At 47.7% G+C, this 15,529-nt stretch overlaps 1 protein-coding gene across 1 annotated transcript in view; it reads left to right on the plus strand.

The window, feature by feature from the left end:
- PLEKHA4 (pleckstrin homology domain containing A4) overlaps window positions 1-14,836 on the plus strand; it is a 50,891-nt gene extending 36,055 nt beyond the window's left edge. Inside the window, exons 12-22 of the mRNA XM_054993274.1 lie at window positions 1,618-1,698; window positions 3,212-3,361; window positions 3,840-3,938; window positions 4,270-4,372; window positions 5,635-5,717; window positions 6,476-6,625; window positions 7,183-7,294; window positions 9,437-9,492; window positions 9,809-9,970; window positions 10,784-10,946; window positions 11,860-14,836. Coding sequence (XP_054849249.1) covers window positions 1,618-1,698; window positions 3,212-3,361; window positions 3,840-3,938; window positions 4,270-4,372; window positions 5,635-5,717; window positions 6,476-6,625; window positions 7,183-7,294; window positions 9,437-9,492; window positions 9,809-9,970; window positions 10,784-10,946; window positions 11,860-12,458 — 1,758 coding nt within the window. The 3' untranslated portion in view covers window positions 12,459-14,836. The remainder of the gene's footprint in view (window positions 1-1,617; window positions 1,699-3,211; window positions 3,362-3,839; window positions 3,939-4,269; window positions 4,373-5,634; window positions 5,718-6,475; window positions 6,626-7,182; window positions 7,295-9,436; window positions 9,493-9,808; window positions 9,971-10,783; window positions 10,947-11,859) is intronic.
- Window positions 14,837-15,529: the final 693 nt, after the last annotated feature.

Below are 15,529 nucleotides of genomic sequence, written 5' to 3' on the forward strand. Positions count from 1 at the left end.
TGCTTTCTGTCTTCCACTGAGCATAAAAACCATATTATTTTAAAGGTCCTTTTTTGCGGAGAATAATGAAATGTCGTAGTAGATCATTTGTTTTGATATTGCTTGAATGTGGTGCTACTGGTGTTGCAATTTAAATGCTTTAAATAAAAATAAATAAATAATGATACCCAACTCTGCCTCAAACCTCCTCAAAACACCTCCCCAGACCCTTATTAGACAGGGTCCAAAGGAGGGTATCTCTTGCTTGACTGCAAAGATCTTAGGGCCAAGCTAGACATGCAGGCTTTTAAAGAGCTGGGTCTGGGTTCCCCAACTCAGGTTTCCACAGCCATACAGCAGTCAAAAAGAAAATGGCTGTTTAAAAATAAAAGAGAGCTCAAATGGTCTCAGAAAGCCTCCATAGGTGAAGGAGGGGCTCCTCCTTCCCCCCTCAAGCGATTTTCCCATGTCACAATAGCACAGGAGGCATCCCCCCCTTTGTATTATTCATAAGGCTGACTAAGCTTTAGTCTGGAGGCCCCGCAGGGACTAGGGGCCTGTCATTTTTTTTTTTTTGCTGAAGCACTGTTATCTGTGCCCTGTGTCTCAAATGGTTAAAGGCACTTTGCACTCTGTGAATAGAATTCTTCAAGAGACCCTCAAAATGGATATAGGGCTATGTACTGAGGTCTAGTACCTACCATACCAGGGTCAGGCTGTCAGCTGTAGTGGGGTGAAAGATTGAAGTGCTTGAGGGGTCCTGAAATACCTGAAAGCCTAGGATTAATACGTCTCCCCCCCCCCGGTGTTTACTGCTCCACATGCACAGAATACTCCACACAGAGCAGAAAAATGGGGGGGGGGAGTCTCTCCCCTGCTATTTTGACAGGGAGAACTGGCTTGAGGGAAAGGAGGAGCCCCTCCCCCCCTTGGAGTAGAGTTGCCACCTCTGAGTTGGAAAGTTCCTGGAGATTTTGGAGGTGGAGGCTGGAGAAGATGGGGTTTGGGGAGGGGAGGGACCTTATTAGGGTATATTTCCATAGAGTCCACCTTCCACAGTAGCCATTTTTTCCAGGGGAACTGATCTTTTTGGTTTAGAGATCAGTTGTAATTCCGGGAGATCTTCAGCCACCACCTGGAGGCTGGCAACCCTACCTCAGAGGCATTCTGAGACCATTAAGGGGCTTCTTTATTTTAAGCAGCTACTCCTTAAAGCTGCTTTGTAGCTGTACGGAACTTGAGTTGGGTCTGGGGAACTCAGAGCCAAACTACACGTGTCGCCTGACACAGGTTGGACACATGTCAGCTTCCCTCAAGTTTTGATGGGAAACGTAGGCATCCTGGTCTTGCAGCTGTAATGGAGAGCCAAGCTGTAAAACCAGGATGCCTACATTTCCCATCAAAACTTGAGGTCAGCTGACAAGTGTCCAACCTGTGTAATGCGTCACTTGTAGCTTGGCTCTCAGACCCAACTCTTTAAAACTTGCACGTCTAGCTTGGTCCTAAGAAAGCTGAAGGAGTCTATGCCATAGTGCCCTCTGATGGTTCCTCATAGAATTACACTCTCTCTCTCTCTCTCTCTCTCTCTCTCTCTCTCTCTCTCTCTCTCTCTCTCTCTCGCACCCACTCTACTTCTAGGCTCTCTTGACAAAACTGTGTGGCCAAGACAAAGTGCTTCGTGGTCTGGAAGAGGAGATAGGCCACCTCTGGACTGAAAAGGTAATTAGTTGGCTCTTCCTCTCCTCTCCCTTCCCCAGCACTTCCTTTTCCCACAAGGAAACCAGTCTTCCAGTTTATTTAACAGAAGATCCATGGTACCTTACAGACTAACCGAGTTCATTCCAGCTTGTACCTGCTTTTGTGAGTCATCTCAGGTCTTCAGATGCATTGGAGTGTACATCCATTAGGCAGATGCATTTATACTTAAAGCTCCAAACTAAGGTTGCAAGACTTCCGGTGGGGCCTGGAATTAGGGTTACCAGGTGCCTGCCAGTGGCGGGCAAACTCCCGGGGATTTGCCCCCTTATCCACCAATCGCTGAGCGATTGGTGGGAGAGGGCAAACTCCCGGAGCATGCTCACCACTGGCATGCACCCTCAGGAGCGCGTACTGTGGGCTTGCTCCTACCCCTTGCGCTGGCCGTGGGAGCATCCCTGTGCTCAAATTTGGCCCCAAACCAGCCAAATTGGTGCGTGGGAGCGCTCCCACGGCCGGCGCGACGATGTCACTGACAGAAGTGACGCCTCCATGCAGTTGGCATGGTGACATCACTTCCGGAATTGACATCATCATGCTGCCGCCGGAGCGCACACGCGCTGACGCATGCACGTGAGGGTAAGTTCCAGGCCCCTGTCCTCCGGCTGAGAGGATAGAGGGACCTGACAACCCTGCCTGGAGTTCTAGAATTACAACTGACCTCCAGACGACACAGATCTCTTCTCCATGGAGAAAATGGCAGCTTCAGAGAGTGGACTCTATGGCCTCACATCCCTGCCAAGTGCCCTCCCTAGACTGTGTCCCCAGATCTTCAGGAATACCCCAGTGTGGGGCTAGCAACCCTACTACAAACAATGAAAGGAGGGGCCAGACTGGATTTATATTACAGAGGCCAGACTGGATTGATATGGGCTAGAACTGCAATTTTTGCACATGTTGTCATAGCAAACTAAAACAAAAGTCCAGTGGCACCTTAAAGACTTAAAACATTAATTTCAATATGAGATTTCTTGAGTCATAGCTTACTTCTTCATATAGATCTAGGAAGGAAAGTCATACTGAGAATCCTACTTATGCGGAAGATTACAGGGGTGGGGAAACTAAGGCAGAGAGGGTGTGAATTTCACCATGAATCTTTCAAGTATATATTCTCAATATAAAGGGAGAAGAGAGTACTAAAGGTAGAAAGAGGTGTGAATCCTGTCATAAATCAACAGAATTAGCAGTTACACATAATGGATGATGAGAAAGGTTTGAACGGATAAGCAAAGTGATAAATAGATTTAGGCGAGGCCCCTGATTCTTGACTGGGTCTGTATGGCCCCCACTGGGGGGTGATCTCTCACACCATCTAGAGCTATACCCAGCGGCGATCCACTTGGGCCTGGGTTATAACGGTTCCTGGTGGTGCTGCCTTGGAGTTCCGGGGTCGCTCTGGGATCACTTGCAGGTCTCTGAATCATCCATTGGGAAAGTATACCAGGGACTGATCTCATCTTTAAATCTTCCTCTAAAGGAACGTCTTGAAAAGGCCTTGGAGGTGATGCGCCTGCGGCTTGAGGAATTTAAAGGCCAAGATGCAACGATGGAGAAGATCTGCTGCCAGCAACGGCAGCTGCAGGATGAGTTGGTGCAAGTCCGAGCACGCCTGTGTGATCTGGCGCTGGTGAGTGCCTCTTCACCCTACCAGGCAGCTGCCAAGCAGCATTAGGCAAAGAATCCCTGAGTAAACAGCCATCACTGCCCACATGCTGACTTTGAGGTGGAGGCCAAAAGTCTTTATACAAACAGCTGACCTCGTCCTACAGGCTGCTGAATGGATCCCTGTAGAAAGTGCTTGCGCTCTGACCCATGATTAGCTGGATCGGAAAAAAACCCACCCCAGCTGTATCAGCAAGCTTGTAAACAGCTACTTGTTTGGTCACCTATGGTGAGAGAAAATCTCTCCCAAGCAACCAGTCATGGAATTTTTATAAAAGTTAGCTCCCCCCCCCTTCTTTTAAGCCACCAGTAGCTGATGTAGGCCTCTGTGGGCTAGTTAAGATTTTCATAGTCTGGTAAGGTGTGTGAATGTGTGACCCTGTTTGCAGTATGTGGGGAGGGATCTCTGAATAAATATCTCTGGGCTTTTTTTCCCAACTCAGGACAGTGACCGAGCATGGGAAGATTATTCAGGCTTGGAAAGTGAGCTGCAGTTGCTGAAGGGCTCCTTAGAGCACATCCGGAATGTAGGGCACCCCCAGGTGAGAGCATCAGTCCCCTCCCCCTGTCAGACTGAAATCTTGGTCTACCATTTTGGGACCATGACATCATTTGGGCTGAGGATCTTTCATGCTGAAAAACTTACTTTTTAAAATAAACTAATGCCAAGAGGATGCTGAATTCTGCATTCGGTTACTGAATTTTGCACCATGGGATTTCAGTCTCGCACAATACCCACAGCCCTGGATATAATTCGCGGTGAATTGCCTGCTTCAGAAACTTATGGCACAATTGGCGGCTGGGCTGGCAGAGGCGTGGTACTGGACTAGCCTGGCTCCATTGATCTGATCCAATCCTTTTTTTTTTTTAAAGGACCAAGCATCTGCTCAGCAAGATTTGTGGAGGATACATGACATCCTAGCCGGTCTGAGAGCCAGCCCAGCAAACTATCTCACCTTGGAAAGCAGGCGGACGGGTGCTTATTTATTTATCTAAGATATTTCTCCCTTGCTTTTGTTCCCAATGGGGACCCAAAGCAGCTTATGACATTGTTCTCCCCTCCTCCATTTTGGCCTCATAACAACAACCCTGTGAGGTAGGTGACCCTTGGAGGGGTCCTGAATTCACCCAGAATGGGAATTCAAACCTGGCTCTCCCGGACAGTGGAGTAGGAAGCACTAGGCCTGAGGGAGGGGGGAATCTGCTGCAAGTGATGAGAAGGAGTTGTGCTAAAGAGGAAGGGGGGGACTAGGGTTGCCAGCATCCAGGTGGTGGCTGGAGATCTCCTGGAATTACAATTGTTCTCCAGGCCATAGAGATTAGTTTCCCAGGAGAAAATGGCTGCTTTGGAGGGTGGATTCTATGGCATTATACCCTGCTAAGGGCTCTTCCCTCCACAAACCCCACCCTTCCCAGGCTCCACCTCCAAAACTTCCAGGAATGTCCCAACCTGGAGCTGGCAACGCTGGGGGAACCCATGCGTATGTGTGTGTGAGATCAGAGTGGTAGCGTACAAGAAATGATTGAGGCAGATGCTCCACCCCCTGATAGCAGTTCCCGCTGCATGGTGGAAGAGAGGGACCATCCATAGTGCTGGGACAGGGAAGGCAGACAAGTGACTATTTTAATGCCAGAATGAGGATGGTTCTATTTCACGGGGACCTCCTTGTTACTTATAACCCTTTCCTGGGGTTGGTAACATAAGGCTCTTGGCTGTCTCCAGCACAGCAATGCTGTTCTCCACATGCCCACCCAGACAGCAAAGCCAGCTCTGCAGTGTCTCCATGTGCCAAGTCACACTTGTGAGCCATTCATTCTGGCAAAAAAGCCTCAGTGGCTAAAACTAGCCCATTTCTTCTGCAATAACTAGCCACCAGTGGAGGTCACACTGGCTTATTCTTCACTGCAGGTCAGAAGTGTTAGTGCCCACTGCTCCTTCTGGGAGCAGTGGAGGTGCTGGCATGGGTAACCACTGAAAAGCAAGAATGCCCTATTTCCCAAGCTCTGGCAGACCTTTCAAGTCTTCTGTGCTCTGCAAATGTATTTTTTTTGTTTCTCTGGGCACCAGGAATGTCAGTCAGCCCAACAGAAGGCCAGCTGCTGTGGGCAGTGTGCCTCCTGATAATAGTCAGCACTGTAGACTGCCTCTGAACTTGGAGGTTCCATTTAGCAAGGGATCTTTTGCAGCTGCTGGCTGTTAGGAGCCCTTGTGAATATCTTTTGTTTTCCCTATTGCAGGGGCATCTCCAGCCACAACTCCAGTTCTGGATTCTCATCTGGGAATGAGCCATAATGCCCTGCTGCCCTGTCCTGGAGAAGAGGTATTGTTGGTATCTACATGAACGAGAAAAGGCTAGATAATTGCCCTCTCTTTGGAAGCATAGCCCAGTTAAACCATACCAGTCTCTCCAGTTGTGCTTCTTTAGTGTCTCCTCCCTTTTATTCTTTATTCTGTGGAGGCTGATGTGGCATTAAAAGGGGACGTTGCTCATATAAATTATGAATATATGATGGATAAACAAGGAAAAATAAAAAAACGACAAGTGTTTCAAAAAATTTAATGGAGCGGATGGTGGGGTGAAATACTTGGCGCTTTATATATTCTGTTATATATAACTCTCTGATTATATAACAATTATGTTATATAGTCCCTTTTTTCTTTCTGTATCCCAGCATTCTACTATTCTGGTTTTCCAAATAAAAATATACTATATTAAAAAAATAGTGCGGGGGAGGGTAACAGGAGGATAGGTCTATGTGCTGCTGGCTATGATGGAATGGAGTCTTCATATTCCCAGGTAGTTTACCTCTAAATCTCCGGTGGTTGGAAGCAAAAAACGGAGTGGCTGTCATTTTCATGGCCTGATTATGGGCATCCTGGCCATTACTGGAAATATGAAACTGGGCTAGTCAGACCCGTTGTCAGATCCACTGTTTGGAGCATCCTTTCCCTACACTTCGCAAAAGGAACAAGCAATTCTTCCCCGCTGATCTATTTGGCTCATGCTTTGAGTATTTTCTTTACAGGAAAACTGTAAATATGTTACTAACTATAGTCTTTCTCTTGCTGGGAAACTAGAAAGAATCCGAAACCGCTCCTCCTCCGGGATCCTCACTTTTCTACCACGAAGCCATATCAAGCCACGGGCTCGTCACACAGGAGCCTGGCAGAACTGTGGGCCAAGCAGAAAGCAAGCAGCAGGACAATCCCAGTGGAGGAGAACAGCCTGTGAGTGTGTGTGTGTGTAAAAGCATCTCTGTCAGTTCCCCTCTGCAGATGTTCCCACTCCCCTCAGAGCTAAACTAGACATTATGCTTTTTCATGGTTTGGGTCTGGGTTCCCCAGTCTGATTTTCAGACCATCAGCCACATGTCACATTGCTGAGCATGGATTTCCCAATTGCACAGGGCCCTGCTTTGGACTGGGACCACCAGGAAGATTTCAGCCTCCCCCTGTGCCTTTTTTCCTGACCTGAAATGGCTCCTGGGGGTGCTACTTGCCCAGCTGGGTGGCTGCATATATACTGATAGGCTACGTGTGCAGGGCCCTAACGGGGGCCATTTTGGGTTGGGAAAAGAGCACCTTCTTCCCTCATGCCACAGTCCTTCTCTGAATCAGGGCCCTGTATACTTGGGAAATGAGTTCTGACTTGTGCAACATGGCTGAGGGTCTAAATGTCGGGTTGGAGAAATGAGATCTAACTGATGGCAACTTATACTTTGGCCCTTAGCAATGGCCAGGCTTCTGGTTCCCCACACTGATGTTTTTGTGTTCCCTGCCCTCAGAATCCATCTTCTTCCAGCAGAGGGCAGCAGGGGGCATTATGGCATTCTTCCAGTGAGCGAGTGAAAATTGAGAAAAGGAGCCCTGCGAGGGAAACAGATGCTCTTGGTTCAGGTGGGTCAAATGTTGATGATGATGACAACAGCAACAACAACAACAACTGCGCTTATATACTGTCCTTCGGGACAGATTAGTGCCCACTCAGAGTGATGAACAAGTTCAGGGTTATCATTATCCTCACAATACAGCTTGGAAGTTGAGGCAGAGAGGAGTGGCTTACCCAAGGCCACCTGCTGAGCTGATGGCAGGAGTGGGATTTGAACCAGCAGAGTGCTGACTTGCAGCTTGACCACTTAACCAGTTTGCTACAGCAGCTCTCAGATAGGGAAATGTACCCTTTGGCCCATTGGCAAGGCTTAATTTAAGTCTGCATTCACTTGGATATTTTAGGGCCAATCTGCACGTCACAAAATCTTTGTTAGTGGATCACACGAGGACTTTGCATCAGACATTTAACGAGAGTCTGGGCGCAAGTGTGCTGTTTTCCCCTTGTGACTATAGTGTGCAGGTAGACATGCCTTCAGCCTTTCCCTTTTTCTCAAACTGCCCTGTGGAGCTGTGTTGGTGCCACTGCAGAACTTACATGTGGCCATGTCTGTAATGTGATTCCACAAACGGAGGCAATACGGGGCTCTGGGGGGCAGTTTGGGGAAGTAAAAATGGCATGGGAGGAGGAGGCTGCTGTGCTGCCACTTCTGCCCATGTGCCCTAGCTTTGAGGAGAAAGCAAACTCCCACTGTACATCTGAGGCAGGAGTCCCTGTGTCATTGCCCAACAAAACAGGAGGCCTTTAAAACTGTGAAGAGTGGCCCTAATTACCCCCGAAGAATGCTTTGGGTCTCCCAGGGAAAGGAAGAAAGGCAGGAGTAATTGACACCAGCAGTTCAGGAGGCTTTGGAAACAGAAGCACGACAGCTTAAGAACAGCATTACAAAGCTGACTGGCTTTATACTAATGAATGACAGATTGAAGGTAGAATTTCATTGCCGCTGGCACACGAGCATCCGTGGCCCTGTGTCTCCTCCTCTTCTGTCCTCCGTGGGACAGGGAAGGTCTGACAACAGGATAACATCAGAGAAAACGAGGCGGCGTAGGGCTGTTATTTTCAGCATTAGTCTCATCTTGGCTACATGTTTTGTCCAAATATATACAGCCTGTTATAGTGAATAAGCTGAATTATTGTCATCACTGTATCTAATAATAAAGTGGGAAGGTCATACAAATTACAGGGTTGCCAACCTCCAGATGGGGCTTGGAGATCTTCTGTCATTACAACTGATCTCCAGATATCAGAAATCAGTTCCCTTGGAGAAAATGGCTGCTTTGGAGGATGGACTCTATAGCATTATACCCTGCTGAGCTCCCTTCCCCAAACCCTGCCCTCCTAGGCTCTGCCCCCAAATATCCAGGAATTTCCCAACCTGGAGTTGGCAGCCAGTCATGAAATCTGCACACTGGAGCTACACACAGGAACAACAAGGGCTTTGACATACTCAGGTAGAAAAAAAGAAAACCTTTTAAAACTAACTCAGGGACTTCTCTCCCCCCCCCCCCAAACCCAGGGGTTTCCACTTTCACGCCCCCCCCCAAAGGTGAAGAAGCCAAAAATAAGCAGAATAAACATGGCTTATTTACAGCTCTCCCTCTGCCTATTGACAGACTGCATGAAAGCAAGCAATTTGCCACCAGCTTCCTTTCAGAATGCAGGATAATAAGAGAGAAGGAAAAATGCCCCATAGTGCTGTTGTGAGGGAGCAGGACGCTAATTTCTGCTCACCTCCCCCCACCCTAGCAAAAGAACCGCGTGGCCCACAGAGTTTGGCACCTCTGCAGTCTTGGAGACTCGATCCTGAACCTTGCAAGGCCAGAGGAGCAATTTTCCTACAGGGCTGTTGTTTGGGGGTGGGAGAGGAATGTGTTGAGAAGATGGGGGAAGGATCCAGGCTTAAGATGCATGAGGAAAAAGATCAGCAAGCCCAAGTATCAAGGCTTTTCTGGCACACAGCCCTGCGCTGATCCTTACAAATGCATCTTGATAAGTACAGGAAGCCATTCAAGCTGGAATTCCTAATCCTGGCGTGCCGGGTAACTAGCGGGTTCATCTCCTTGACAGTGGAAGTAAAAGCTGATATAGAGGCAGCAAAATTGGCACTCTGGTGAAGGGCCTGTTTTTGTTTTCTCTTGCCCTCTGCATAGACCATGGAAGCCACACCAACATACTCTGTGAAGACGGCGGCCACAGCAGAGCCAAGGTATGAGAGATCAGTTAAGATCAGGTAGTAGAGTCTAGACTTTTGCAGCTTGGAAGGCTGAAGGTGGGGAAAATCCTAGGGCTTAAGAACTCTTGGGGTAGGGGTGGAATGAATCTAATGGATTTCAACAAAGCCATCAAGGACGAGAAGATGGTAAATTCACACCTTAAACTCTAACAAAGATGGCTGGGAGCTGTTGTAGAATGCCAGTGTGGCTAAATAGTAGCCTAACAGCAGCTGATAAACAGGGAAACCATGTGGGATCTGGAGACAGATGCTGGCAATGACTCTCCCAACTCTCCCCCAACTCTCCTAGGCGGTCTCCTCTGATACTACTGCCCCCCGTCGTTCCCGCATGAGTGCCCAGGAACAGCTTGACAGAATGCAACGGAACCAAGAAGCTCAAAGGAAATCGGAAGCCTCCCAGCTCAACCCTTCGGGTCACTGGCGAGACTCTCTCAAGCGTGGGTCTAGCCGGGTGGGTGTAATGCCTTTCAAGGAGGGAGATTCTGGACGTCAGAAAGAAGCAAAGGAGAGCAGAGAAGTCTCTGCCAAGTTTTATATTGGGACACCAAGACTTTGACTCGATATCGGGGCTTAGGGAAGGAGGGTAGCCAGGGTACCTGGGTGCCCTGGGTGGGGAATGGTTTCTAGTGGACGGTTCTAGGGGGGGTAGGAGGTAGAACTCCTGGGTTCTTCTGCCAGGCAGTTGGGCAGATTATGGCTGAGACATGGAACTCTTCTCTGAAAAGTAGTGGGAGAGTCTAATGATTGAGAGCCAAGCTACAAGTGACGAATCACACTTGAACAGCAAGTGAACAGACTCACGTGTATTCCTCCCTGTTCACTTGCCATTCACTTGCGCTCCACTTGGAGTGCAAGTGAATGGCAAGTGAACAGGGAGGAATACACATGAGTCTGTACACTTGCCAGGCAAGTGTAATTCGTCACTTGTAGCTTGGCTCTTAGTACAGGGAAAGTAGAGCTCGTACTTCCGGATCCTCTGAAACAGGAATAGGATTGATGGGATCACAGGGACCCAAGATTTGTAGGATAATTAATAGGATATAGAGGTTTCTACCTAGGAGAGCCTGGGAGCCTGCAGCTTTATCCAGCAAATGGCATTTTTCCATTAAAAGAATAATTCAGGTCTTTAATTAAAACCACAGGGAAGATCTTTATTGCTGTGCTTAGTGTCTGATTCGGTTTGTAACAAGGGGTGTTGTGTGGGGATGGAACTGTCTTCTGTGTTCATTCCCCACCCCCTCCAGTGATTTAATCTCTCCTTCAGCCCCTCCCCAATAACCCCCCTGAGTCATCACCCAAGGAGGGCGTTCAAACTGGGGGAAACAAGCCTCGGTGCCCCCCAACCCCTGAGTGGGAGCGACAGCGAGTAATCCAGCTTTCCTACGCGCTGGCGGCAGAGGCTTCACAGCGGGGGAAACGCATCACAGGTACTAGCAGAAGCAAGTAGGACTTTGGGAATCTCTGAATGGGGAAGGTCAGGTGCTGCTCTGGGGAAGGGATCAAGGGGGTAAGAGCTGAGGCATACCTGGGCTGAGGGCAAGCATCAGAGGAGATGCATGAGTAGGCAGTCAGCAGCATTGGGCCCCACCAGAAGCCACAAGCCCTGGAAGCTGCCCCACCTCATGCTGTGCTGACACAGGCCTTGTTTTTTCCCACCCCTTCTGCAATTCCAATCTAAACCAGGCCCTGTGGCACTTGAGAGATTGGTTCCCAGCAGCTGATGCTTACCTGACAGAGTTGCTAACCTCCACCTGGGGCTTGAAGTCCTCCCAGCTTGTGAGTGCTTTGTCACCTCTGCTCCCAGCTGCATATGCTGCCTAGCACTGCTGAAGAAGAGCATGTTTATGGTGCACAAAGCATCAGCATCCCTGGTGGCCTTGGCAGGGGCACTCCTAGCGGCACTCTCTACCCAGCAGCATCATGGAAAGGGTGTGTGGGCATGTGGGTAGGAGGGCAAGAAGGGGAGCCTAGTAGTGGGCATGGAGGGCCCTAAGCACTCTCTCCCTGGTGCCCCCCATCCCCTGGAACTCCTGTGCTGTTTTCCCAGCATGAAATGGCCTGGGGGTGTTATTAATGTATCTTAATGGGATTGTGCTTGATGTTTTAAAGCAAGAATGAGCCACTTGCTTGAGGAATATGAATGAATAAATATTGATTAAGCCCTGGGCCTGTTGAATAACAGCTCAGGATTTCAATAGCAGCCTTTTAGGCCATGTTCTGTACTTTATGGATCATTCATCAGTTCACAAACCTTTTGTGAAGATATCCTGTTTGTTGCCCTTAGAATTTAGGTGTCTAGATAGTGGATGGAGATTTCTAATCCCATTTCCTTCTCCACAGGAAGGACCAACTCTCGCTCCTCCTTAGACAATTTCCCTGGGTCACATGATAGCCTGGACCATCATCACCTCCCCAGTGACAATAACTCTGAGTTAGAAGCCAACAGTGTGGCATCCAAGCACAACCAAACAACTACCCAGAACCTAAGTTATGGTGGTGACTCCAAAGCTGCAAATCACACAGTGCCTTCATCCCAAGCATCCAATCACATGTCATGTGCCTCAGAAGTTTCCAATTGGTCATTACCTCTCCCAGAGGAGTCCAATCGGGTGTCATCACAGCCCAGGGTTCCAAAGTCTGTTTTGCACCATCCAGAATCTACCAATGAGGAGCTGTCTCTAAAGAGTCCACCTTTGATGGCACCGCTGCCTCAATCAGCCAATCGGAACTTGTCTGTCTCCAGAACAACCAGTTGGGATCCATCTCCATTTTGGGACTATGAAGTGTGGGCATCTGAGCAAAGCCTTGTGCAGAATCAGGGCCCAAGCAATGGCAGGTGCCCAAGGTGGAGAGGTGAGAATAAGTCTCATCAGGTGGTAGCATACCTTCATGAGACTGCTCAGCCTATCAAGGTCACACTAGTGAAATCCAGTTTTTAGCTCCAATGGGCAGATGGCAGGAATAAAGAAATGGGCCCCGACACTCCGGTATTTTCCCATCTGACAAAAAGATGGTGAAGGGACAGGGACAAGGCTCATTCAGTGGCCATCTCAAAGAGAGCTCAAATCCCCGAAAGGGTTCACCACCTCGTAACCACACTTTAAAGCTCTTGGTTTCAATCCCAAGGATCTAGGTACAGTCTCAGAAACCCAATGATGCTGTCATATACTCACTCACGTGAAAGCACGTGTGTGCGCGCACACCCCATTTTTTTATTGAGCATGCATTTATCCACATGGACACAAGTGTTCACTAGCCTATTGCTTTTATACTAATTTGCGCACACAAGTTTAGAAACATGTTTTACTAGGCAGTTTTCTTTCAGCCCTAACTGTGTTTGCACCCCTCTGAGAGGGGCTCTTAATGTCGGAGCCAAGATGTCCCTGCAGCAGGAGCCCCGGGAATCCTGCCCTCTCACTGCCTGCTATTCTGTTATTCCTGTTTTCCAGGTGGAGGGAAGGAACCCCAAGTCTGTGCAGTGAGTTGGAGGCCAAAGGGTTGGCCTCTTCATACTACAGACTTTTAGGCCTTGGGCAGGGAGAGGGTTGGGGGAAGGTTTCTCTTATGATTCTTAAGAATAAGACATCCATTGTCACAGGTGTGCAAACACACCATTGGGCATCGTTGTTCAAACATGGTCCTACTTTTTAAAAGTTCCCACCTTCCCATCCACTCAGACCTTTTCCTGAGGTACACATTAATGCTTGAGTGATAATAATAATAATAATAATAGTATTTGTATAGAGCTTTAAGTGTCCAAAATGCTTCACATGTGCATTATCGTATTGGGAATCCTTACAATAGTCTGTAAGGTAGGCCAGTATCTATTATTCCCCATACTGCTGATGGGAGGAAGCTGAGGAAAAGTGACATGATTAGTGTCATCAAATGAGAATTTTAAAAGAGGCACGATTTGAACTGGAGACCTCCCAGCTCATTCTCAGCCATTATGCGACCTCAGCGTCTTCTTCCATGACAATTCTGCTATGCATCATAGAATTTTTTAAATAGTTCTTCCCACCCACAAATGCTGATGTTGTTCATTTGTAGCACATGAATGACCTAAAGGGGGAAAAAAGCTTACTAAAAAAAAATCCTAAAAATTCCCTGCTTGATCATCTGGAGGCAATTAATTAATTACCATAGGTGACCAAGTGAGTGGCTATTTGTAAGCATGTGCAAAGGATTTCACAGTGGTTGTCTTCTGCAAAGATGGTAAATTTCCAACATGAGAGAAAACAAAAAGGCCTACTGTATTAAGGTTCAGTAGCAGTTTGTAACTGTATTTTTATGGTTTGGGGGGTTAATTTTTTTTCCTTTGGCTCAGCTGCCCTCTAATGCATTTTGAGTCCTCTCAAGACTGTTCAATTGATCATGTAATTTTTAAAAAAATTAAAATTGACTTAGATTGTGAATGGATAATTGTTGGCCTTCACATACATTAGAGGGAATGCAAACTGTGATTTCAAAGTAACTGAGGCTGTGTGATATCAAAGGGGAAAATAAATTAATTATCTTCCAATAGTGCAGGGACAGTGGCCAGGACAGTTACAGAATGCCTGTCCAAACATGCTCAAGGAACATGGCATGAAGGTTAGAGCCTGTTACATGAAGCATTAACTTTGATATGAATGAAATCCAAAGTATTCATTAACGTTTTGCAACAAATCACACAAAAACCTCTAGTGCTAGCAAACTCTTGAACACAGAGCGGCAATCAAGAAGGGGAAAAATTGGTGGAAGGAGAGACAATTGGAGGAGGTGAGGGGGGAGAAGAGAATCCGTGTAAGGGAAGGTTTTGGGTTTGGTGGGAGAGAAATGACGGAGAGAAGGCCAGTGGCTGGAGAAATTCAGGAAGAAGTAGAGGGATAGCAGGGGACTGCTGATGTTACAAAGCTATGGGCATCTCTAGGGACATTGGATAGTTTTGGGCTCTCATAGCTCTGGAAGGGACCCATCCTCCAAACTGGCTTCCCCAGTTTCACTGAGACAGCCCGCTTCCCACTTTCCTGGATAGAGAGTAGGGATCTGGATTTAGCAAACAATGCAGGGAAATCAAAGCTCTGAAAGGAAAAGAATTATGAGATCAAACAGTTTCAGACACATCAGGACTGAGCAGGCTGGAGGAAGGATCTCTGAACAGCAGCCTGCACACAGCTTCGTCTCAGCTTGGGATGAGACGTCTGTATGAACAGGGACTTGAGTAACCAGGGAGGTAGTTGCAACCTTCCCTTGCATTTTAGTTACTACTGCTCCCTTCCCTTGTTCAGCTGGATCCAAGTTGTTGTATACTCAATAAAATCTTCATGTTACCCATCTCCTGTGTGTGTGTGTGTGTGTGTGGTGCCCTCAAGTCATAGCTGACTTATGGCGACTCCTGGCGGGGTTTTCATGGCAAGAGACTATCAGAGGTGGTTTGCCATTGCCTGCCGCTGCAACCCTGGTCTTCATTGGAGGTCTCCCATCCAATTACTAACCAAGGCCAACCCTGCTTAGCTTCTGAGATCTGACGAGATCAGGCTCATGGCTATCCAGGTCAGGGCTATCTATCTCCTAGTGTTGGTATTTCGGCTAGCCTGACCTATTCCACTCTGTTGTTTTGTTTTCATTCCAAATATGTCCAGGAAAATGCCAGGGAGAAGAGGCTATAGTGCTCACTGGGCACCCTGGTTATTCTTAACTAGCACTGGATTTGAGAATGGGAACCTGAGAAAAACCGCTACATCTGAGGAAAGATGATGCACCAATTATGAGTTTCTGCAAGTGGAAAAAATTACAAAAGGCATCACTGGAGACTTTCATTTCCTTAGGTCATCAAATTCCTGGAAACAGAGGATATGTTTACAATGAAAACTGTTTACCTGCAGGGCACTTTGGGAGCAGCCTTTTTAATCCAGCATTCTGGATTTCCACAAAGAACAACAACTGCACAATCCTCAGACAACTTGCTGCCTTCCACGCTCACTCTGTGATGTTCCCTTTTGCTTGCAAATCAGGTTACTCACTGGGG

The sequence above is a fragment of the Eublepharis macularius genome, chromosome 12, assembly GCF_028583425.1.
Source record: "Eublepharis macularius isolate TG4126 chromosome 12, MPM_Emac_v1.0, whole genome shotgun sequence".
Lineage (NCBI taxonomy): Eukaryota > Metazoa > Chordata > Lepidosauria > Squamata > Eublepharidae > Eublepharis > Eublepharis macularius.